General features: G+C 48.9%; 8 protein-coding genes across 8 annotated transcripts; 4 read left to right on the top strand and 4 right to left on the bottom strand.

Moving 5' to 3' along the window:
• Nucleotides 1-10: 10 nt before the first annotated feature.
• On the top strand, nt 11-3,757 carry BDV37DRAFT_278425 (regulator of nonsense transcripts 2; the record flags this gene model as incomplete). Its single annotated transcript, XM_032086052.1, has 7 exons — nt 11-2,122; nt 2,186-2,477; nt 2,528-2,685; nt 2,741-3,019; nt 3,080-3,406; nt 3,460-3,601; nt 3,654-3,757. 7 exons carry the CDS (start codon nt 11-13, stop codon nt 3,755-3,757), a joined length of 3,414 nt encoding a protein of 1,137 aa, XP_031946230.1.
• Nucleotides 3,758-4,559: 802 nt separating this feature from the next.
• Nucleotides 4,560-6,023, bottom strand: BDV37DRAFT_137001 (coiled-coil-helix-coiled-coil-helix domain-containing protein). Its single transcript, XM_032078792.1, has 3 exons — nt 5,671-6,023; nt 5,194-5,551; nt 4,560-5,102 (listed from the first exon to the last, which is right to left on the bottom strand). Exons 1-3 carry the CDS (start codon nt 5,864-5,866, stop codon nt 4,808-4,810), a joined length of 849 nt encoding a protein of 282 aa, XP_031946229.1. The 5' UTR covers nt 5,867-6,023; the 3' UTR covers nt 4,560-4,807.
• Nucleotides 6,024-6,604: 581 nt separating this feature from the next.
• BDV37DRAFT_294483 (ankyrin repeat domain-containing protein) lies at nt 6,605-7,506 on the bottom strand (the record flags this gene model as incomplete). Its single annotated transcript, XM_032089644.1, has 1 exon — nt 6,605-7,506. One exon carries the CDS (start codon nt 7,504-7,506, stop codon nt 6,610-6,612), a length of 897 nt encoding a protein of 298 aa, XP_031946228.1. The 3' UTR covers nt 6,605-6,609.
• Nucleotides 7,507-10,889: 3,383 nt separating this feature from the next.
• Nucleotides 10,890-11,813, top strand: BDV37DRAFT_278422 (uncharacterized protein; the record flags this gene model as incomplete). The annotated part of the gene is made up of 3 exons (XM_032086051.1): nt 10,890-11,085; nt 11,143-11,272; nt 11,333-11,813. 3 exons carry the CDS (start codon nt 10,890-10,892, stop codon nt 11,811-11,813), a joined length of 807 nt encoding a protein of 268 aa, XP_031946227.1.
• Nucleotides 11,814-11,940: 127 nt separating this feature from the next.
• On the bottom strand, nt 11,941-13,510 carry BDV37DRAFT_268099 (Zn(II)2Cys6 transcription factor; the record flags this gene model as incomplete). The annotated part of the gene is made up of 4 exons (XM_032084123.1): nt 11,941-12,597; nt 12,661-12,798; nt 12,846-13,397; nt 13,457-13,510. The coding sequence occupies 4 exons, from the start codon at nt 13,508-13,510 to the stop codon at nt 11,941-11,943; spliced, it is 1,401 nt and encodes a 466-aa protein (XP_031946226.1).
• Nucleotides 13,511-14,290: 780 nt separating this feature from the next.
• On the top strand, nt 14,291-16,657 carry BDV37DRAFT_294481 (transcription factor domain-containing protein; the record flags this gene model as incomplete). Its single annotated transcript, XM_032089643.1, has 3 exons — nt 14,291-14,694; nt 14,864-15,368; nt 15,418-16,657. 3 exons carry the CDS (start codon nt 14,291-14,293, stop codon nt 16,642-16,644), a joined length of 2,136 nt encoding a protein of 711 aa, XP_031946225.1. The 3' UTR covers nt 16,645-16,657.
• A 1,888-nt stretch (nt 16,658-18,545) lies between these two features.
• BDV37DRAFT_278419 (uncharacterized protein) lies at nt 18,546-19,103 on the top strand (the record flags this gene model as incomplete). Its single annotated transcript, XM_032086050.1, has 1 exon — nt 18,546-19,103. The coding sequence occupies one exon, from the start codon at nt 18,546-18,548 to the stop codon at nt 19,101-19,103; it is 558 nt and encodes a 185-aa protein (XP_031946224.1).
• Nucleotides 19,104-19,636: 533 nt separating this feature from the next.
• Nucleotides 19,637-21,596, bottom strand: BDV37DRAFT_294479 (uncharacterized protein; the record flags this gene model as incomplete). Its single annotated transcript, XM_032089642.1, has 1 exon — nt 19,637-21,596. The coding sequence occupies exon 1, from the start codon at nt 21,476-21,478 to the stop codon at nt 19,637-19,639; it is 1,842 nt and encodes a 613-aa protein (XP_031946223.1). The 5' UTR covers nt 21,479-21,596.
• Between the last annotated feature and the right edge of the window lie 1,935 nt (nt 21,597-23,531).

The following is a 23,531-nucleotide window of genomic DNA, read 5'->3' as shown; positions in this document are numbered from 1 at the left end:
GCCCAACCGCATGAAAATAGATATCTTTCCAGTTGGCAGATCCCTTGATTCAGCGTTGAAGAAAAACACCGCTTTCATCAAGCGTCTACGCACCGGAGTTAATGCTTCCGCCCAGCAGACCTTCCTGGCCGATATCCGCACTCTGTCGCTCCATAAATATCTCTCAGAAATTATATCCGCTTGCTATGAAGGGCTTTGTAAATTGAAATCGCCTGGGGAAATTGCCACAGGCGTGGAAATCACGAGCGCACTGCACCAGAGGTTCGGACCGGCCGAGTTCACGAGACAAATTGGATGGCTACTGGGTCGAGGACTTAGCACACCGGACAAGGGACAGTTGAAAGCGCTCAGCCAGGAGGTGCGCGAACGCGAAGAAAAGGAACGGTTATCCCGACATCGAGTTTTGCTGAGAGTGGTTACGGAACTCTGGTTGGTTGGTGTACTCAGGACGCTGGACGATATCGAACGACCGGAGGATTTGGGTGCCAAGGGCAAAGAGGGTGTCGTTGGGATAGGTGGAAAGGCGTCAGAAAACCCAGTCAAAGCCAAGGCCCCGTCGGCCGTCCGAGACAGTGATAAGGAAGCAGAGCCGTTTCCCCTGGAAGTGTTGAAGGACCTATTGGGCCATGACCGTGACCACACCAATCTGCCACTCGCCGTTTTGTTTGTCAAGAGCTTCAGTTGGGATATTCTCGGAGCGAAGACTGTCGACGAAGGAAGGAAAACCGTAGAGGCTGATGGAGCGACGACCCCTGCGGAGGCCACGAATGGCGAGGAGGGCGCGGGAGATGTGACGGCAGCTGAAAATGACCCTCCTCTCACCCCAGAGAAGACACAGGCTCGCTTCAAGAGCATCCTGAATCGGTACCTGGAAGACGTCAAGGCGCATGTGGTTCGTGACCAAAGAGCACTGGCAGCCCAGAGTCGCCGTAACGCTGAGGCTTATGTCAAGAGTGGTGAAATCTTTGAGGACCGCCAGGCCAACTTTGAGAAACAAAGCAAATCTTTGGAAAAGTTGGTTGCCAACACGCAGGTCTTGTGTGAGGCATTAGGAGCGGAAATGCCCGCATTAGCTGAGCAGGAATCTGCCGACCCTGCGTCAAGTGGAGGCATCGGGCTTGTGAAAACGTCTGAGTACCTACGCGGCCAGGGTGAAGGTGCCGGTATCTGGGAAGACGAAGAAGAGAGGCGCTTTTATGAGAACTTGGTTGACCTCAAAGGCAAGGTTCCAGCCGTTCTCCTGGAGGACGGTAAGAAGAAGAAGACCGACTCCGATGAAGCAGGGAAAAAGAAAGACGGTGAGGATTCGGACAAGTCTGAACCGGCCCCGGCCCAGACATCAGAAGACAGGGCTACTGCGGATGCAGACGATCAGTCTATGGCCATTGCAAGCAAAACTGTGGGAGCCCAAGTCGATGCGCTGTTGGCTAAGCTCCCCGATTTGCAGACGAAGGATCACGTTGATCAGTTAGCTCTCGACTTCTGCTTTCTCAACTCCAAAGCATCTAGAAACAGGCTCATTAAGGCTGTGTCGGATGTGCCAAAGGGGCGTATCGATCTTTTACCCTTGTACTCGCGCCTGGTGGCCACTCTCGGGCAGTATTTACCAGATATACCGCAGGGATTGATTACTTATCTGGACGAAGAGTTCCGAAGCCTTCAACGCCGCAAGTCCAAAGAGTTTCTGGGGCAGGTTCGTATGAGCAATGTGCGCTATCTCGCAGAGTTGACCAAGTTCGGAGTGGTCCCGGAGCATATTATTTTCCACTGTTTCAAGGTCTCACTTGACGACTTCTCACGAATGAATATTGAAATCATTGGTTATCTCTTAGAGAACTGTGGACGGTATCTGCTTCGCAACCCCGAGACTTCCCCCCGAATGGCCTCATTTTTGGAAACTCTTGGGAGAAAGAAAACTGTTCAGCATCTGGGTCAACAAGAACGAATGATCATTGAAAATGCGGTTTACTACGTTGATCCTCCACCCCGGCCTGCCATTCAACAGAAAGAGCGTACTCCTATGGAGTCTTACATCAGGAGGCTTATCTATTTGGATATGAACAAGCGCAATTATACCAGGATATTGAAGTCAATTCGGAAACTACATTGGGAGGAACAAGAAGTAGGAAATCCGTTGGAGTTGGTGTTTTCTTTTCCCAATAAAGGTTACTAATACCGCTTCCAGGTTGTTGATATTATAGAGCGTGTATTCAGCAAACCCGTGAAGGTGAAATATGGCAATATCCACCTTCTAGCGATCTTGGTCAGCGCTCTGTACAGATATCACCAGGATTTTGTTATTGGCATCGTCGACAACGTCCTCGAGCAAATCACATTGGGCCTTGAGCAGAACGACTTCAAGTTCAACCAGAAGCGCGTCGCCGAAGTCAAGTACCTCGGAGAGTTGTATAACTACAAAATGATCGACTCTCCTGTTATCTTTGATACCTTGTACAGGATTGTTACTTTTGGTCATGGTAAGCCAAAGCGAGCATCAAATAGTATCCCAATACTAATGATAATACAGAGGGTGGCACACCGGTCCCGGGGAAACTGAACCCGTTAGATTTACCAGATGACTTTTTCCGAGTTCGCTTGGTTTGCACTCTCCTGGATACCTGTGGTCACTGCTTTGACCGTGGCTCTGCTAAAAAGAAGTTGGACTTCTTCTTGACGTTCTTCCAGGTAATAACCGTTGCCAAGCGCTCTTGATTGGATATGTTATTAATTGACCATGTAGTACTACATGACGACAAAAGATCCACTGCCCATGGACATCGACTTCCTTGTCCAAGATACATTCTCTATGACTCGTCCTCAGTGGAAGTTAGTCACCGACCTGGAAGAGGCCACCCGTATCTTCGGCGAGGCTGTAGCTCAGAACTACAAAACACAAGATGCCGAGAGGCCTGTAGAGCCAGATGATGACGATGCGGAAAGTAGCTCATCTGATGACGGCTTCGAGGATGATGTCATGCCCGAGGTGGACGAGGACGGGGAGTCCAGCGACGAAGCTGAGGTGAGTTTTAGATACGCTGCATATAGACTCAAATGAGTTGTGCTGACAAATGTCTCGTAGGCATCGGGGCCCAATGCCGAACAAAACGGTGATAGTGACTCTGAAGACGAACAAATCTTCGTTACACGCCAAGAGGAGGAACGAGATCCTGAAGCCGAAGCCGAGTTCGATCGTGAGTTTGAAAAGATGATGGCAGAGAGCATGGATTCCCGAAAGTTCGAGCGTAAGGGTGTATTCGATATACCTCTTCCCATGAAACGAGCTCCTCGGGATGCGGCAGGTGAAAGTGCCCCTGAGATTAGCCAGCCGCAACCGCAACCGAAGCCCCAGCCCCAGCCCAGTACGATGGCTTTCTCCTTGATGACCAAAAAGGGCAACAAGCAACAGGTTTGCCTATTCATGTTCGTATATCTAAAGTGCAGCCTGCTGACTGAGACTAGACTCGTACTATCGACCTGCCGTCTGATTCTAGTTTTGCAGTTGCCATGAGAAGTCAACAGCAAGCTGATCGAGAAGAACAACAACGGATCAAGAACCTGGTGCTTAATTATGAGATGTCCAATGAGGCGGAAACTGCCGAGGGTGAGACAATCCTATAATTTACAACTGCTACTCATTGCTAACCTACACCCAGCACTCGAGAAACGTTCCCCTCGCGACTCCAGAGTCGATAAGTCTGGTGGCAATCGGACGGCATTTCGTTCTCGCAAGTTGCAGCTGAGCGACGTGAACTGGTAAACTGGCCGAAGGGGTTCTAATCCACTATATGAAAGGGTACCGAATCACCGACTTCATCAGTACCAGGTACCTTGATGCGCTTTTTCTTTGCATCAGCCGCAGACCTTCCGCGGGACCTCCTGACAAGTCACCGCGTTTTCATGTCTGGTGAAAGACACAACGTCGAAGCTCATCTGGAACCCATATTTACAAGAATACAAGTTTATTCTTAAGGGCCCAAATATGTCTTGTGCATGTCAACCCAGTCTTGCACTTACTCTGAGACACTTGCCCGGGAAGAATTGATGCAGGATTCAACTCACTGTTATACAACTCTCGGACAACAGAAAGGACAACGCCATGAGACTGTGACGAGATGTGTTATGATCATCTGCACGACTTCCCTATTGCGACGCTGCATGAGCTCAGCAATGTGGATAAGTGACTGGGACCTTGCTGAATTTTATAAGGATCGATTTAAAATTGCCACAGAGATCCAACAATTTGCATGGAAAATTGCTAATGATGATAATGCCATGTTGTTTCTTCTTAACCCTAAGATCCGTACCACGTGAACTGCAACTATCCTGTAAACATTCATCACAGCCGAGACGCTCAACAAGCAATGTAACCAAGCATACTGCGGAGTAGAAAGCAGACTCTATTTCTATCAGGACTCTTTCCGAAAGGCCACAGCGTACAAGTACAATAAGTTACATGGTGAAGGGGGAAAAATACAAGGCAAAAGTGGGAATGGATGCTGAGGCTTCACACGCAAAAAGAAAAAGGAAGACAACATAGGGAAGAACAATAGAAGAGAGATGACGTGAGATAGCTTTATAGATAGGACACGACAGAGAAACAAACTGGGGAAGGTGGAAAAAGGGTATATAGTACAGAAGAATACACACAGCCTCCAACCAATCCCAAAATATTCCTCGCGGACCCAGAGCAGTTCAGATCTAGCCTCATGAAACTTTTAAGATTTTATCCACCGAGATAATCCAAAAAATCCGACTCTGTTCCGTTGGTCCATGTCATGCATTTTCAACACACGAGTTGCGCATTGCTTTATTTCTCGGACGGGGTCTCGTTCTTGCTTTCCGAGTCGTGCCAAGCCTTGGGAAGCAAGTCGTCGCTCTCAGGGAGCTCACCCTTCTCGGAGAGCTCTGACTTCACCTGGGCGGTAGTCTCCTTCGCGCGGGCACGCTTCTCCTCGGGATGCGAAGCCGCATCAACCTCGGTGGCTAGGGGCGCAGCGTTCTGGGCCTCACCCTCGGGGGCGGGAGCAGGAGCACCCTCCTCATCGTCCTCAAGTTCAGCGCCGTAGACCTCGGGATACTTGCGGAAACAATCTTGCATGCCCCTGTGATGATTACCCAAACGTTAGCTCCACAATAACCCTCAATGGAAAAAAGACTACACCAAAATAGGTCCAGGTCCAGGTTCAAACGCACTTAAACTTCTCAATGCAGTCCATGCCCTTAGGCTCCTCCTCAGAGTACACGAAGCAGCTGAACGCAGCCTTGAACTCCTCTCCGCAAGGGCCGTGAGCCATTCCGCCCAGGCAGGGGCAGTCCCAGTTGATCTCGCCCGTCTCGGGGTTGAAGGCAGCTTCCTGGCCGGCCTCCTCTTCGAGCTCCTGGGGCGACTTCAAGGCGCCCTCGCCGAGAGAGAGCTCTTGTGCTGGGGCTTGTTCGGCATGGGGCTTGGGGGCGGCGGATTCCCGTTCTTCGCGGATCCGGGGCTTGATGGAGTCGAGGGTGGGGAGGGGTTCTTCGGCGGAGTTTTTCTTAAGCTGGGAGTTGAGGGAGACTGGGGGTTGTTGTTAGTTGCGATGCTGATTGATTGAAAAAAATTGTTGTGTATAGGATTCGGAGGAGCAAGGCAGAGGTAGTTTAACCCCGGGAAATTTCCTCGTGGGTTCAACGTACAGGAAGGATTCTCTGCGAACACATTGCTCGTGTTATAATAGTAGATCGCGCCAGCGGCCAATCCCAGTCGTACAGCGGTGTTCTTCCAGCTCCTCGGTTTGGACTCGGCGGGAGCGGTGCTTATCAATCGTCTGCTTGCTGGGCCACGGGCGACGGCCGGCGCGCGGAGGAGGGCTCTAGAGGCGGGACGGAACATGGCGGGAGAAAAGAGTGTATGTGGGGAGTAGAGGTAAGAGAGGTAGGGCCGGAGTTGGAAGTCACGACAACGACATGAAAGGGAAATGCGAAGACGACTAGAGCAGATCGGCCAGAACCGCCGGAGAAAGTCGATGTGGAGGAGTTCGCGATGTTGGTGGCCTCAGGCCAGAGATTACTACTTTGGGATTGGCCGGTCACGGGTTGCAGTGGGCCAATCATATTTAGGCCGATGCCGATGGTATCAAAATCAATGGTGTCAATCACTCTGTGCCTGTCCGCAATACCCCTGAATTAAGTTATTCGGGCTGAATACGGGGCCAATGTAGTAGTATTTTGTTTATTGGAGCTACTTAGAATCGGAATACGATTTACATTGGCGACTTTAGACTTGGCCATTATCAGATATAATATTGTTGCATTTTCCAATCTATGAAGTACCAATCTATGAAGTATGAATACGATACGCCAGAGTGGACAATGTCATTATTTGTCGGGCACCCACGGTGTAGGCCTCATATCTATCCAACCGAATGGATGCCTTGGGGAAATGGTGGTGTTGCTCCAAATCTGCGTATTCTTCCTTTGCTCTCCGTACTAGATCAAACATCCACCACTGGTTCCATGTCCACCTAGGTTAATCTTAGTTAGACAATTCACTCGAGCTTTCCCATCTTTCTCCTACCCTCATTAGTTGTTCATATGACCTTACTGGTAAGACGTTAAACATTCTAGCACAGCGTGCTAGGTCTGTCTAACCGTCGCGAATCCCGAAGACAACTTCACATCCTCTCGAGCTATAAGGAGCTCCACCATTTCAATATCTTCTCGATCCACTGCAATATCCAGCATGGCTCGACCATTGTCGCCTTCCCAACCTGCATCAATACCGTCCTTGGTCAACAGCTGCTTTGCAATACTCCTGTAGCCTTTAGAGTATGTGTACAACAACACGCTCTGTCCGTTTTCGATTTGAAAATTAACATTCTCAACCCCGTTAATTAGAATCTCCATAACCTCCTCACGGCTGTTGCATGCGGCGCATCTGAAAGCCAGGGCAGCGGCACGCTCCAATTGATCTTTTGGACTGTACTCTATCAGCAGCTTTACAATAGCTGCACGCCCCATCGTGGCTGCCGTTGAAAGCGGACACAATTGTGGTGCCTTCTTCCTGTCATAGCTATATTGGCGAATGGGATCAATGCCACCATATACCAACAGCAGTCTTACCATGGCTATATCTCCAGTGATAACAACTTGTTCAAGTGGGGTTACCCCGTATTTGTTCGGTATATCTGGTTCCAAGTCTTTTCGCCCTAGGAGTAGTTTCACCATCTTTCTGTATCCTCGATTCGCTGCTATCCACAACGGAGTGCAGCCTTGTTTATCGCAACTATTGACGGGAATGGCGCTGTTTCGTATGAGACGTTCTACTGTCATGTCCCTGAGCGCCGGGTCGGGTTCAATTCTTGAATTAGCGAGCAAGTATGGAACCATCCCCCCAGTCACAGATAAGTGTTGAGATCTCAACTGACCTGCAATACCAGGATAGGCAACTAATAACGATATGAGATCCTCAGGGTCGAGATAATCTACTATATAGTAGAGAACTTCTCGTGGAATACGCGCGAGAGTGGCCATGGGATATGGTTCGAACAAACTATGGGGATGTATGTACATCGAGCGAATAGTTCACTGATTTCAGAGAGAAGACCGAGGAATGGAAAGTGCAGTAATTTAAAGCTGGGTTTATTGGTCGAGTCCTACAGACGGAACGAGTCAATTATGTGTGAGTGCTTCTTCCGTCTTTTATACGTTGACTCTCCACTAGGTAGGAGGTTATTGTACTCTCAATCTCAGTCTTGGGTCTTTATCACAACAATGCCCTTTTGTTCCTTTTTCTTCTGAGTATCGTACAATTGTCCCTTTCCCAGAGAGTGTTTCAACTTTCAGCCTTCGAGAATCAACAAAACAATGATGCCATTGTTTGGAGTGTCTCCAGGACAAATTGTATTACCCTTTTGAGGCTGACGGTACTTTCTATCTTGTGTTCGGCTATATGGTTCTGTCTTCCAGGGTACGTCAAATATGCCCACAAAATCCCTAGCCTTAAACCAGAGTGACCGTTGTTGCGCTGATGGTTCGCCATAGCTTTTCGTACGCCCTGGATCTCTGTATTTCGTGAAACACTCCCACTCGCTCATAGGTGTGTACTTCTCCATCAACTTGTCGTAGACAAAGATAGTAGCTTTCAGTTTTATTAATACCAGTACGCTTATCGCAGATGTGAAGAATATAGAGGGGTATATTTTCTACCGTCGATCCTGCACTTGACCAGAAATCATAGCCTATCATGAAATAACCCTGCAGGCGACTTTCGCCCATGTGCAGCGAATTCCAAAGGGGATTTCCAATAGTTGGAATCAGTTTTCCTTTGACCGTCAGAGACGCTGACTGGAGCCCACCAAAACAGCCCTCATCAGTTGGATGAAGTGGCGTGCAACTGTGAGATACATATGAGAGCCTCAGGCAATAGTCTTGTATGTTTTTTTCGTTCATTTCGAAAGTGACTGCATAATTGACGGACGCCCAGGACCATGAGGGCGCCTGCCAAGTCGGTCTCGCATGAACTCTTAACCTTGAATCGTACCATAATAGGTCCTGGCAAAGGGTGCTTCGCCACAAGCCCGCTATATAAGTATCGTTGGCCCTCAATGAGTGCATTCTTTTGGCAATTCCTGCTAACGCAGGTAGTCTATCGGCTGTATGGGATAGATTGCGGCTGCTGTACTCGCCCACAATCTCATTCCAGCAGAGGTTGAAATCCTTTGTATTGGCAGATTCGGAAAATGCGATTTTGAGACTCATTTGCTCTTGCAGGTGAAGACATTGACATGCAACTTGTTCGTTACATTCCCACATCATCTCCCGTTGAGAGAAGTAGAGGATGCGATGCGATAACATGCGCTCCTGATAAGCCCATGCCCGCATAAAAAGAGACTCGCTATCCCGTCTCGTGTTCATGTCGAGCATAGGGGCACGAGCAAAGACACGAATTGGGTGACCACCGCTCGTGCTGAAGATTTCCTTTCCACGGGCCCATTCATCATCGGATATAGAGTACAGACCCGCTTGAGGGTCTGGCGCAGCACTGGCCGCCAAGGTGATGTAGGCGTTATGATATATTTCAGCCATACGTGGACAATGCTCACGCCAGTCTTCACTGTCGTTCTGCACGATACACAGTGAGTCAATCCACAAATACCGAACGCCAAACTGTCTCGTAAGAAGTGCAGCATGCTGAAAAGTGAGGGGAAGCGTGTCCCACGCGATATCCTGTTGGAATTGCGACAGTGTTTCTTTCGTTAGTTGAACCGGACTTCCCTTTGGTCCCCAGCAATAACTGAGGCAAATGTACCGTCCCATTTCGTCAGGTGCAGCTCTATAGAGCCTCAGCTTCAGAGGGTGGTCAGGACTCGCGTCGATCTCAAGCACTCGTGATGGTAACGGGGTGTTGTCCGCGAGATGGCATTTGGGGTGTTGCTTAGTACAGGTGTCCAACCATTGAGATACCTCGGACATTGCAGCGTCGGTTGGTGTACTTTCCACTGCATGTCGTCTCACATCAACCCGTCCCAACTCACGGAATCTGTCCAACTCGGGATGGTAATTTCCTGAACATTAGTTGGTCACAGAGGACTACTGGGATAGTGGGGACAATACCATCTAAGGTGTATAGTTGTAGTTCGAGCCTTGCACCACAGCTTTTGCAGAACCATAGGACGGAGTTGACTTGTTGAACCCATACGAAGTCAAGAAGGTCGAAGCCACGGCAAGAGCATCCTTTTGAGGCGCGGGCAAAACTGAAGACTTGCTGAAGGATTCTGCACAGGATACACCCAGTGAGCTTCGCTGATTGTTCGACGGCGCTCTCACTCACGAAATCCCTTTGACAAATCTTGCAGCTTCTGCCCATCCAACCTCGGAGTTTCAGATCAAACGGGCTTTCATGATATCTGCCGAACAAATGTTTATAATGCATAGCTTACGCAGGACAAACTGATTGTGGATGAGCTTCTAATGGAAGCATGGAGTTTGAAGAAAGCGGTGAATTCAATTTATGAGCGGTTCAGCCTCGTAGGCGACTCGGATTTAATCGAAGATCTGCATACTCAGCCACCACTAACAACCAATCAAGATGCAATAAACTAGGCGGAGTATATCAAGTAGTTAAGCAGGCACTGGTGATGTTGATTTAGACAAGGAATTTCCTTCTTCGGTTGGCCACGGCTTTGGACGTCATCGTATCAGCGATTTTAAAGAATAAGGCTGAAGACGACATGCAGGTTCACGCAGGATCCAGCCCTGATCAGGTGACTGCTTGGATCAAAACTGTCTACCAGCCCTAATCTCAGAATTCGAATGTTGAGTAGTGATCCCTGGCCGTGAGGCCGAAGGCTTTTTTTCGAGCAGTTCTCTTATCAAGATCTGGCCTTTTAATGGTAGTTGTCCTGTAACTTGTGGACTTGCCATGTACACACAGCTCGACCCAGCAAACAATACGGATAGGATTTGTGTGTTATGCTGTCTCCTGCTGACGTTATTCCAGGGTATCGAACAGGTTCAGATTGTCCAATGTCTCCAAGGTTCGTGCTTCACTCCATGCAAATAGTTCCAAGTGACCACTAGAGGCCTCGTATAGTCTGTGGACGTTGATTGGCGCACGAACTGAATAGGCGCTAATCCCAAATGGGTCAGCTGTCGCGAGGGCTCCACTGCGCCTCACATCTATATTCTTTTCTCTGGCTCAGCAGGAGTTGAGAGAGGGGACAGATGTGGATATAAAAGGGTGTCTGGAAGCATGTCTACGCTGATCTTCATCACTCAGCTCGGTGTTCCAATTCCTAATACTGAACCCATCTTTATATGAACAATCTCGGTTTCTCCTTTATACACACCTTATACACACCCAACAAGTGTCACACCTCTTCTATATAGAATATAGAAAGAAAGACTATCGAAATATGCCAACCCCAGCCTTCTCCACAGACAAGCGCCACATTGCCATTGCTGAGGTGGTCATCTTCTCGCTCATCCAAATCATCCAATGTACCACCCGGTTTCTGCAGGAGTGGAAATACTGGCATCATAACAAGCGAAAATCCGTTCCTCGCTGTATTTTCTACTCCTGGTATGGCTTGATCGGATTAGTGGCACAACGTTAGTGACATCCTGGTGATGATCGTGTTGTACCCCACGCTGACCCTAGAACGCCAGTTCGAATTGCCGGGTCCGGAATGGTGCTCTCAGGCTCCAAGGACAAGAAAGTGATTATGACAGAAGCAATCCTGCAAGGCATTGGCCTTTCGCCATTATTGTTTGAAGTGAGCCTTGTAATGCTAAGGAGGTTAGTTGCTCCCCTTCCACTTTGTATTGATTCACAGTCTGACAACCGTGCTTGTACTAGTGGACAAACAGGTAGAACTGGCCCTGGAAACTCCAGGTATCCCAAGACCATCCGCTTCCTACTCCATTTCTTCCGATTCCCCGTGTTCTTCGGTATAGTCTTGATTGTGGTGGGAGAGAGTGCCGCCGTCTATGCATGCGAAGTGCTTGGATCTGTTTTGCTCGTTCTCATCTTTGCGTTCGGATGTGGACTGTTTGGCTGGATGGCCGTGGCTTATCGCTCCATCCTGCCCAGAGCTGGCCACCGCTGCATCCTGCTGGTCCTGGCGACGCTTCCTTTCTTTGTTGTGAGGATCGCGTATATGTTGTTGGCGCAGTATGGGCCGCAAAGGTTCGACCCTGCTAATGGCGATGAGGGTGTTATGGTTGGAATGGGGTTATTGATGGAGATTCTGATTATGATTATTTTGTTGTCGGCCCGGGCAGTGGCAGAGCCGATTCGGGGAGGACTTGACAGTGATGTTGAAGAGGCTCGGGCATAGATTGGTTGATCAGCGGCGAAGACACATGGTGTCCTTATATACCTTATTTACTTTTGAGCCATGAGAATATGAAACATAATGTATGGTGCTTTGTGGAAAAAGCTACGATATTAATAGCAGCAGATATTCACCGTTCGTAATTCTGCGGCAGCATAACTTTATAAGTTCTCGAAAGCCGCTGTAACCAACCCTGAACCCACAGCTTCGTCGGAGGGTCCGCAAACTCATTAACCACAAGCAAGGGAAATCCCAATCGAGAGGGACCCAGAATCCCCTGAGCGTTGAATTCGACCGACATGCAGATCTGGTCCCGGTAGTGCACAACCATAGCCGCATGTTCACCGGGGTAACGACACGCTCCCAGAATGGCATGAATAATCACCATATAGGAATAATACGCGGCGAAGATGGTTCCGGTGTCGACATCGGTGAATGAGTACACTATTGGATACAAGGTGTCGCCCATCGACGAGAGGACTTCAGTTGGGAGAGGCGCCGTATGGCGGAACTTGTCATACCAAGTGGTTAATTTGGTTTGCATATCGAGGGCCTCGTTTAGAAGCTCAGATGCCTTCAACTGCGTCGTTTCGTGCGCTGGATCGGCTTCTCGGAGCTCGAAGAACTGGTGGATGAAGCACGGTATGGTTGTGTAGAGAGCAAAGAGCTCCTCTACTTGCGCATAGAAAGAGGTAGGCAGGGTAGAGTCGAACTGTTGCTTCATCACGGATTGCCAATCGCTAGATGTGAGAAAACATTTCTCCTTTGAAAATAAAGAGTGCATGATCTTTCGTTGGTCAGTATACAGTGTTTATATGACGATAGTAGCGAACATGCGCGAGGATCATACAATTAACCCACGAGAGGCCTTGAGCAAGGTATGATCGAACTCGGTCTGGTAGCTGTCACAGCCTCTAAACCTAACAAGTCGACTTAACCCGTCGGCGTGTTTCATCCAGGATGTGGAGTCGTGTGCATTGGTGAAGAGCTTGAGAGTGTTAGACCAGCTGCAAGGCGAGGCTATGGATAACTCACCTCATAGAAGCATTGAAGCAGAACGGCACATAGGATCTCCGATGAGAGACTTTCCATTGGGTTATAAAGAGATCGCTGGAGCCTGTTCAGAGCTTCTACATATGTGGACTTGGCATAAATGATAGCCTGGTTATTTCCCGTCATCATGCCAATATGATGTGCAACGAAACATCTGATGGAGGAATCCAGGGTTCTGTTTCTTCCATATATAGAAGGAAGGAAGGTAAACCAGCGAGAGGTTGTATAGGTTGAGGAGGCAGGAAATGGCTGAGAGACATCACCAATTAAGATATCAAGGCCCTGCATTACATTTGTGTCTGCAGATCTCAACCATAATGAATTAGCCCTCCGAACTAGGGCTTGCTGCATAGCCTGACTGGCCGTTCCTGAACTGATGTCGACGAGATGCGTGTCATCCACCGCTGGTTTCGACCCCAGACGCCGTCTGGAGCGATGCGGCTTCCCCGCGACAAACTTGAAGCCTCGGTCATATCCGGGGCAGGGTCTTCCGTATTTCGCACATTTCGCGCATCCAGGGAGCCCCTCATCACACTGTAATGCCAATATCTGTCATCAATGCAACCACGGCTTCAGAATATTAAAAAACCGACCTTCACACGACGCTGCACACAGAGTAAGCAGCCAGTACTTCGAGGCACGCCCATTGCCAGGAATCTTGAGATAGAAACCTGGGAGAACCATATCGGTCGTTCTTGACGAGATATAAATACGAGACAAGAAGCCAATCAATGGTTGACTCCATTTAACTCCGCCGTGATTCTTAGTCAGCACGAGCAATTTGACCTCTTTGGGTATTCTCACTCCATAGATGTATTAAGCTAGTACCTTGGGAATGAAACAACAAAAAGGGGCGGAAAGAAGGCCCAAATATTAGATTGGTAGGATAGCCCACTTGCACCTCTTTGGGCATGACATGTAGACAACCAACGGTTCAAGTTATCCATAGGCGCTTTCCAATGGGAGGTCAGTAATCTCGAGTGTTTCGTACTTCGCACGTCGAACCTCATGTATATTAGGGTTGCTGGGCAATAAGTGGGCCCTCCGGATGAACAGGCAGCACAACTTGTGGAGGAGAATACACGAAAATTCCATGTCAGTAAATAAATGAAGCTTGCCTTACGCACATTTTAGCTGAAAGGACATCTTCTGATTCAACAGCCCTGCATTTGCCATAGAGAATCGTGAAAGGTTGACCAGATCACATGATTGGCAAGATCCAAGGAACGGACGGACATTAGTAAAGACCGAGAGGAATTATCGGGAGATGGAGACGCCCGAACGGACATTCTCGAATGGCTGTAAAAGCCCGAGATGGCTCACCCCCATCGTCCGAGGGTTGTGTCACAAAAGTCTTCGCCCCTAACAGTGTTATCGGTCCTGTCTAGAGTGGGATTCCCAATCGCCCGGCGAACACACCGGAAATAATGTCGACGCAGGAGTCCACGACTACCTATTCTCAGGCGGGGGAGTCCCCGCGATCCGCTATGAGGCCACCACGGGTCCTTTCTTGCGTGCTGTGCCAGCAGCGCAAGGTCAGGTGTAATCGTGAATTTCCGTGTTTCAACTGCACCAGAGCTGGCGTCCAGTGCATTCCTGCCAATGGTGCGCGCCAGCGGCGTCGTAGGTTCCCCGAGCGAGAGTTGCTGGAGCGTCTGCGGCGCTATGAGGCCCTGCTCCGCCAGAACAATATCCCATTCGACCCGCTGCACGCACCTGCAGCAGAAAGTCCGTGCCAAAGCGAGTATCCCAGAGGATCCAACACTCCGGAAAAAACAACAGAATCCACTGTGGGGACGGATCAGTTGTCAAGCGAGAAGAAAACAGTAAAGTGTGAATATTCAAACGAGGCCAAGTGAGGCTTGCCCTAGAAATACATATTCCTAAATGGCTGACCCCCTTCAGAAACTTCTGGTATCTCATGAATCAAATGGTATGCATATAAACACCAGTGGGTTGATGTTCCACTGACAATGCAAAAAAAAGTCTTTAAATCCTAGTGATGGGGACGACAATGATGGGGACGACACCGATGGAAACGATAGCAACCACCCCCAGGTCGATCTGCGGGAGACTGTGGTTAAAAAGACGTGGGATCAGGTATATCAGGGCAATGAGCAAGACTTTCTCTTTGGTTCATGTAGCACAAATGTCGATATCTCAACTCTGCACCCAGATCAGGTCCAGATTTTCCGGCTGTGGCAGGTTTACTTGGACAATGTGAACCCTTTGCTTAAAGTTACTCACACTCCCACTCTGCAACCTCGCATTATCGATGCTGCGGGCGACGTGGCAAATATCAGTCCGACATTGGAAGCACTAATGTTCAGTATATATTGCGTATCCATAATGAGCCTTGGCGAAGACGAATGCCGTGCCATTTTTCGGACACCAAGGGAGGATCTTCTGAAAAAGTACCAATTCGCATGCCAACAGGCTCTACTGAAATGTGGGGTTTTCCGTACCAGTAGTGTTGAGTGCCTGGCAGCATTATATTTGTACCTGGTAAGCGCACCAAGTGGCGATCTTGCCTATACCCTTCTAATTCTCACAGGTCTCAGTCAGACCTAGTACAGACCCTCGATCTGTATCCTCAATGCTTGGTATTGCTATCCGCATCGCACAACGTATGGGTCTGGACAACGAGGCAACCAATGCCAGATGCACTGCTCTCGAGGGCGAAATGCGTCGAAGGCTGTGGTGGTCGCTAACTATTTTCGACCATCGTATCTCCGAGGTTACAGACTACAAGACCACAATACTTATTCCCACTTGGGACTGTAGGGCTCCCTTGAACGTGAATGACTTCGACATCCGGCCCGAAATGAAAGTATTGCCACAAGGTCACGATGAACCTACCGAGGCTCTTTTCACTGTCGTACGCAGCCAAGTGAGCGACTTCATGCGCCGCAGCGCTTTCCATCTCGACTTTACGAACCCTTCCTTGAAGGCTATCGTTAAAGCTACCCCGTACGGCGGTGGCTCAGAAGGAGATAGGCAGCTAGCCTTTGAGCAGATGATAGAGGATAGATACCTCAGATTATGCAATCCAGAGAACCCGCTTCACTTCATGACTATATGGACGACGCGAGGCCAACTTGCCAAGAACCACCTCCTGGAATATTATTCGAGATATGCTTCCGTGCCCCAGACAGATGAGCAGCGCAATATCGCTATTTCCTACGCTTTAAGCGTCATTGAGTGCGACACAAAGCTTATGACCTCTCCTCTAACGAAGGGGTATCTCTGGCTTACAGAGTTCCACTTCCCGTTTCCCGCATATATTTATATTCTGAAAGACTTGCGAAAGAGGCCTACGGTGGAGCATGCTGACAGGATTTGGAAGACTATGAACGATAACTGCGAAGCTCGTTCCAAGGAAATTCAAATGGTCAATCGATTCTTTGATTTCTTCGGTAAAATTGTGCTCGAGGCCTGGGAGGCGCGTGAGGCGGGATACAGACAAGTAAACAAGCCACTTCAGCCGCCCGGGTTTGTATTAAGGATCAAAGAGGTCGCGCAGAAGATGGCAGGTACACAAGGAAGCAACTCAAGAGAGTCCAAGGGCGGACTGAATACGAACGCGGGTCATTTGTTAATGACTATGCCGACTGACTTTGGTAGCCATGACTTTCTGTACGGTATGGAAGGTTACGGGCTTCTAAACCCGGAGTTCAGGGGCTATCCTGATATACCTGGACAGGTGACAATGGACGCCGAAGTGAACCAGTCAGATTGGACAACAATAGACTGGTATCCGACGCAGGCTCATAACTGGTAAGACTGCGGCTAGAGTGGAATTTCAACCTGTTTACCTAGTGGCAAATATCACTACCATATAATGACTAGTCAAGCGAGCAATTGTGTATAGTATGCACGATCTTCTTCGAACACTATGCTTAATTTATCAGGACCCTGCTCCTCTAAATTCTGTGGAATCATGCAGAATAGAACTGCTGCTACTCCAGTCTCACTCCAACTCCTAGAATTCGCCAGGTAAATAGTGACCAAAAGACGTCTGAGCTAGACTATGCAGCAGTAGCACATGGCTACAACCTTGGTATTAATAGAAGAGTAGCCGACTTGACAATGTACGCCTATGTCCGTATATATATATATGTGGGACACAGCTTAATGGCCACAAGGCAGACCAAAAGGAAGTAAGTATAAAGCCAGTGTCCTGAAATAAGCACAGTAAGCAAATGTGATACCTGCGGACATGCGCTGTTGGAGCGAAGAAAATTGATTCCCCAACAACCGCTCCAGCACACAATCCGACCAATGCACCAAGGGCGTTTCCGACAGTAACGAGGGTACTCGTAATTGAAGGGGTGCTAGTAACAGCTCCTGGCGCTCCAACCGCAGTGTTGATTGCGTGTATTAGTTCTGTCAAAAATGAGTATCTTCGTGCCATGTCCTCGCTGAGCGGACCTTCTTAAGCTGCGCTTCCAGAGGGGTAAAACTATCGTTACCGGCCCCTTCTGTCCCAGCATCGTGTTTGTTCATAAGGGTATAAAAGATTTCGATATTAGCATTACCGGGGGCAGTGAACTCGATGGCAAAGTTGGCAAATATGAAGCAGAAGAACAACGGGAGACGAGTCAAAAAAGCCATATTTCTCATAAAAATACTTCTAAACTTGGGGATATGAAGAGGCGTCAGTGGTCGTTGTTTTTCGTAGTGCATATTTCTGTTCGAGTGAAAGGCCACAAGCTTGGTATAGCAAAAAAAAAAGGCAAAAAGAAGACTGTATATTCGTGAGAATTCTATAAATTGCAAGGTGTAGAAAGTATCATAGCTTGGTTCTAGAACCTGTCCATTTGTACAAGCATCAGTTTATATCTATATCTTGATGACGAGTGCATGGTTGCAGGAGGCATGATATTGTGCTGGTCGTTGTCATACGATATCCGTCCATTGAACCGGAGGTCTGCGACCTCAGAGTTCAATGTTCTAGACTACGGCTCTCCGGCCGCCTATCAACTGGCGAAGATATCCAGCAGATATAGTTCAGACGACTGCTGGGAGACATGCTACCTAAACTATGGTTGGAAATTTCACCCGACGTATCACCGCTCACTGGAGATGTTCAGCTGGCGAGAGGTTGCGGATGATCTAGGGCTATCCGTAGGAGCAGCGGCAGGATTAACGTTTATTTGACTTGTTTATGGTATCGGCCAATAGTATTTGGCTTCTTGCAAACGCTAATTCTCTATACTAACTAGCAGGCTAGCCTTGGCTTATATATAGACCACCATGTCATACTATGAGAAATACAACCATGAGCACAGCCCTTCATCCAGTACTGAGCATATGACCTACCGTTCAGAATGGGATGAAGTCAAGCTTTACGGATCCGTGGCTTAAACCTTCATCAGATTCTAGCCGGCTCGATTTAGCGGACTTGCTCACCGATCGTCCACTGAAGATCGGTTCCGTCTCGCCACCCCAAATCTCGTATCGAACTTTATACGACAGCTAGGTCTAGGCTGGGGGTCTCTCTGTAGCTATGATCCGCTTAATTGATTAATATATTTTGTACCCTTCGTTGTGACATGAAGTGCACTATATAACCATGACTTTTCTCAGGACCGCGTGAGTAGCACGGCACTCCCATCCGTTTAAGAATGACACTCCCCTTGATCAATTAAACGATTAAACCCGTACAAAAATCCACAGAAGATGTCCTTCCCCACCACCCCCGTATTTCTAAGCACAACCAAAGGCTGGGCACAGGCACGCATCCACCCAGCCCTGGCCTGGATGGAAAAATGCACGAACGCCTGGGATACACGCGAAAGCTGGTCCACGCCCTGGTCGGACTGGGTCACGGACGATTACACATACATCAAGCCAAATGGCGAGCGGTTCACGGGCGGAGAAACCGCCTGGGAGGCAACCAAGGCTGATTACAGCGCGTTCAAGGAGTATTTCCATGAGCCGAAGTGGGTGTGTGTTGCGGAGAAGGTGGATGGGTGGGAGTTTGTCGGCGAGGCCACCCTCTTCATTGATCTGACGAAGGAAGGTGATACAAAGAAAGGCATAGATCTGGATGGCAGGCGTTGGGACTTGGGTCTGGGGTGCATGTTTCGGTTTAATTTTGTTAAGGATTGGACTGCTAAGCATGATGGGATTAAGATTAAGAGCTTCCAGATCTATAGCGATAGTGGGCCCGTCGTGGTGGAGATGTTGAGGAGGGGGATTATGAAGCCGGAGGATCTTTTGAGTTCAGGGGTTTGAATTGAATATTGGGTTGTAAGGATGTATGGACCTGAGATCAAGGGTAGTGACTGCATTTTGTGTTGTTTAGGGTTGATTGAATATTTTTATCCACATGAGGGTACAATGGCCTTGAGGGACGTACACGGTGAAGATAATGCTTAAATATAATTTGGGAGCTCAAGCAAGCTCAGAATTTGCGTATATTCCCAAGAAGCAGATGCAAATGCCATTACTCATAGGAGGAAGAATAGAATCAAAGTGCAAGATCTTGTTCGGCAGACGACCTGATGAGAAGACTGTTCCCTGTTTGAGGGACTTCAAGAATCGTTCGCTATATGAGCCATCTAGACTTATGGAAGCACTGACTGGCATAGAAGGATACTTATTGACTGACTTCAGATCTGGTGTTCTCAGTTTCATCTGAAAAATAAACATCTATAGGCAGCTTGCCATATTGCACGCCGTGATGTAGTTTCATGAGACTTGGAAGCTGCGTGAATGCAACAATCCACCAATATGAGATAAACAGAAAGAAAGTTCATTATCTATTATTAACTATTCATTAAGTCTCCTACAAAGGCGAGACTGTCCCGGTGATCATCACAAAGTCGTGCATATTCCAGAAGCAGGCGATATACGTAGAGCTGCATGTCCTCCTGGCGCAGGACCTTCTCAGCCCAGCTCTTACCATCCATGGCGATTTTCTCTGCCTCCTTGTCATGCCTACGACGTCCCTTGTATCCCATGAAATACTGCAAAATTCCGTAAACATCCATATATAGGGAGTCCATCGGCACAAAATGCGCCCAAGGAATCAGCCGTGAATCGTGCCATTCCTTGTAAACCGTTGCTTTGAGAGGCAAGGACGTTGAAAGGAGGAACGCACGGTACCGTCCACTAAAGGAATTGCCATCTACATCGGGCAGATATTTGAAAGCATATTGTTCCTTCATGGGCATTCCCTGGACAATCTTGAAGTAATCATCGGTATAAGAGCAATGTGGACTATCGTCCTCGTGCGGAAAACAACAGAGATCCAAGAATCCCAGATCACAGTGCTCATTCAAAAACTCAGGCAGTGTGCCCTCCAGACCCGCCGTGACCTGATAGTACTGGAAATCGGGTAGACGGAAGTTCATCCCATGCGACGTCCCGTTTGTCAGCGCGACCTCTGTGCCATTCAGCATCGATACCAGTCTGTGTCGTTGGTAGCCCGTCCAGGTGTCGATACGGTTGCGGCCGCCGCTTGCAATTCCGCGCCAGAAAACGATATCTTTCTTCTTGGCCCACGGGCCGCCGTGGTTGCTTTTCCCACCAGAATAAGTAGGGTTGTCTTCCCAGTACACCGCCGGTGGGATCAGGATCTCGTTGTTAACGGTCAGCTTGGAGCCCCCGAACATTGGGATCAGCTCGTGTGTGGTAGACGTAGTGGTAGGTTCGATAAAGCTGCCATGTAAGGCCTGCAGTTCCGCCCGCCAGCAGGGGTCCTTCGAGCGCTCGAAGTCTTTCACAAATCCATTTTCAGAGAAAGAGTTGCGGTAGTTGAAAAATTCAGCCGGCGGGTTGGCAAAATCGACCTTTCGGATATTGCTGGTGCGGCCGGGACTCTCGGGAGGACATGCACCGCGCATGATGTCCCAGAATGGCTTGTCGGCTCCCTGGAATGCGGGTGGCGAGTATTCCGCAGACTTTTCCTCCGCTGGCAAAGTCGTATACTGATTAACGGTTTGTTTCGGATCCAGTTGTTGCTGAACATCGCGATCTTTGGCGCGATACTCTGAGATGGTCTCCCACGGGACGATGATCCGCGGCTCGTCCAGACCATTTAGTGGGATGTCCATATCAGGGAGAAATTCCTGGATTGTCGAGATCAAATCCATCCAGACCTCGAGCCAGTTGACGCCAGTATGGCCGATAGAGGATAGTGTATGGTTGCGTATAACAATCCGGGGATCCCAATGCATTGCATGGCGCCGAATCACTTGAGGGTCCAACCCCCAGTATGGACTCAGGTCATCATATATTTGATCAAATAGGTCTTCGATAAGTACTGCGTCTTTTTGCTTTGCAAAGGCAACCCATTGATCGAACCCGGGCGGCGGGTGACGGCCTCTTCGCTCTCGATACTGCTTCGTTGCATCAGCTAGGGAATCCACGCGCTTCGACAGGAGCTGGTCCCATTTCGCTTGGGCGTCGCGAATTAATCCATCGATCGGGTGCGGCGCAGCCTCGTTGAGATCGGGTCGTTCAACTGCTGTCTCCGCAGAGCCCCAAATGACGCTCGGGACGGGGAGAACGTTCAGGTACAAGCCGTTGACGATGGCGAGGAGGACGATACCCGAGACGACCAGAAAGATGTACCGGCGCTTAAGCAGCTGTGGCAACGGAATCATGGCAGAGATGCTGTCGGAGCAGGCTCAGACAGATAGAGAGGGTGGAAGGTCAGACCCTTCAGGGTCTGGGGGACTGTCATGGTGGATATGTCGCAATCAGCAGATAAGCTGAGGCCCCAAAGGCGATACTTTGCAGCCAATTATGAAACAAGATCAATGGCCAAGGGGGTTGATTCTTCATTGATGAGGTTTAGTGGACCCTTTGGCTCGTTCGCTGGTTGGTTTAGGGCCTGATAAACCGCGCTGAATAATCACAGAAATATGGAGACTTCCTCAGATTGGGGAAATTAATTTTTTTTAGCCATGTTCCTATGGTGGGACAGCCTCGTGGAACCACCCAAATCCAACTGATTAGAAAGTTTTCTGTGTCCTGTTCGTCTTTTCCGTGGGGTGGGAAACGTGGGATATCAAACCCTGAGCAGAGTGCTTAAGGCGGAGATAGCTACATCCCCATTCCCTGTTATAAAGAACGCATAGTAGGCAGATGCACAACGAACTACTCTAGGGAAAAAAAAGAAAAAAATTAAAGACAGACCAACAGAGCCAAGGAAAAAGAAAAATTGCAAAAACTAGAACCAGTCAAGATCAACGGTACCTGGCACCAACCCAACACCATGATCCAATGGGTGTGAGGTTGTGGAACACTGTGGGTCATGACCACTCTCCGATTTCGCCAGGAGCCTTCCGTTCATGCCGATACTGAATCATGCAGTACAGAGCAACCTCGTGGGCAAATAGGATTGGCTTGATGTCCTACGTGGTTCAAATAACTGTACCTGTCAGCATGGCGCCCCCGTTCTACTCGAGTGTCCTCGTGATATCCTTGTCGGCTTGGTCCGTGAGACCTCACATAGAAAAGTTTTCTTTATCGGTCTGGACTCTGGGAGGCTGATTGGTAGTGTCCCCGCCTAAAATTTGCAGGACGCATGATGAACGGGGTAGTTTCCTCAGACAATGTCCTCACTGAGAAATCAATCCACCTTTTTCTACTCCTATGTTTCCAGATGACACTAATTTGACTGCCTCGTCTGTGCGTAGTCAGGATAGTCAGGGCTAGAGCTGAGAGCGTTGCACAAGACTCAGTGGCCTAAGCATTAGGATACTTTCTCAACTGAAAGTGGAGAGGCCTTGTAGCAATGTCAAGATAAAAGTGAACCAGATGTCTGCAACCTGCATAGGGGTTGTCAGTTTAGACTATTCCCAAGCCTTACGCTGAACCAGGGAAAAGAGGATTACTAGCGGTAACTGCTGCAGACAAGGACTCCGAAGCAGTGCTAGTTGGGGGTGATTACCGTGATTTATCCCGGTGCATCTCCTCCATTGGCGGGCTTCATGCAAACTGACGCCGAGCCCCATGCCTCACCAACCAATCGAGAGGCCGTTCATAGTTGTGCATGGTTGTCCAGTCTTGGGTGTATGCACGGATCAATATATTCCAGCGAGAGTACCGAGTACCATGAAGCTAAACTGTCTTAAACGTCGTTCTGCTTCGATAAGAAAGCACCTTTCCGTCAGGCACACTGGACAGGAATTTCGACCCATTCACATATGCTATGATACTACTAGTACTCCTTAGGCTGATTTGATTTTACAGAGACATTCCTCCGTGGAGCTCCTATGCCAACTCAGCTGATCATCATTACTCCCCGTCGATCGCGGGTGGTACTTTTCTGCTCTCTCCTGCCCCACAACTCGTACGCTGGAAAAACCAGAATAGATCTCCTTTCCACGAGGCTGAAGTCGAGCAGGTCCGCCAAGCCTGTGTGTTAGTCGCAGTTTATTATGGGTCATGGAGGAATACACCAACGAGCTGCGATGAAGGACTGTGGGGAGAAGCAGCTTGGCCCCCATACTATGCCCTAAAGATAGTCTAGAGAGTGATTAGACGAAATAACCAATCCTGTCAGACTTCTGATCATCCTTCTCCGAGCTATTATCTTTCTCAACGCGCGTCACCAATCGCACTCGGTATGTTAGCGTGCAGATATGAGAACTGAGTCGCCAACCCCAATTGATGGGGTGCTGAATCGGATGGCCTTGCATTGATGAGATC

This window comes from Aspergillus pseudonomiae (genome assembly GCF_009193645.1).
Source record: "Aspergillus pseudonomiae strain CBS 119388 unplaced genomic scaffold BDV37scaffold_4, whole genome shotgun sequence".
Lineage (NCBI taxonomy): Eukaryota > Fungi > Ascomycota > Eurotiomycetes > Eurotiales > Aspergillaceae > Aspergillus > Aspergillus pseudonomiae.
The sequence above is the reverse complement of the archived record's forward strand: the minus strand, read 5'-3'. Positions and strand labels throughout refer to the sequence as shown.

Bases quoted from the DNA above. Each gene is read 5' to 3' on its own strand.
- BDV37DRAFT_137001 (XM_032078792.1), bottom strand. From the start codon at position 5,866: ATGTTCCGTCCCGCCTCTAGAGCCCTCCTCCGCGCGCCGGCCGTCGCC. The intron at 5,552-5,670 runs GTACGTTGAACC...AACAACCCCCAG, and splicing joins GTTCGCAGAGAATCCTTCCT to TCTCCCTCAACTCCCAGCTT. The intron at 5,103-5,193 runs GTGCGTTTGAAC...TAATCATCACAG, and splicing joins GACTGCATTGAGAAGTTTAA to GGGCATGCAAGATTGTTTCC.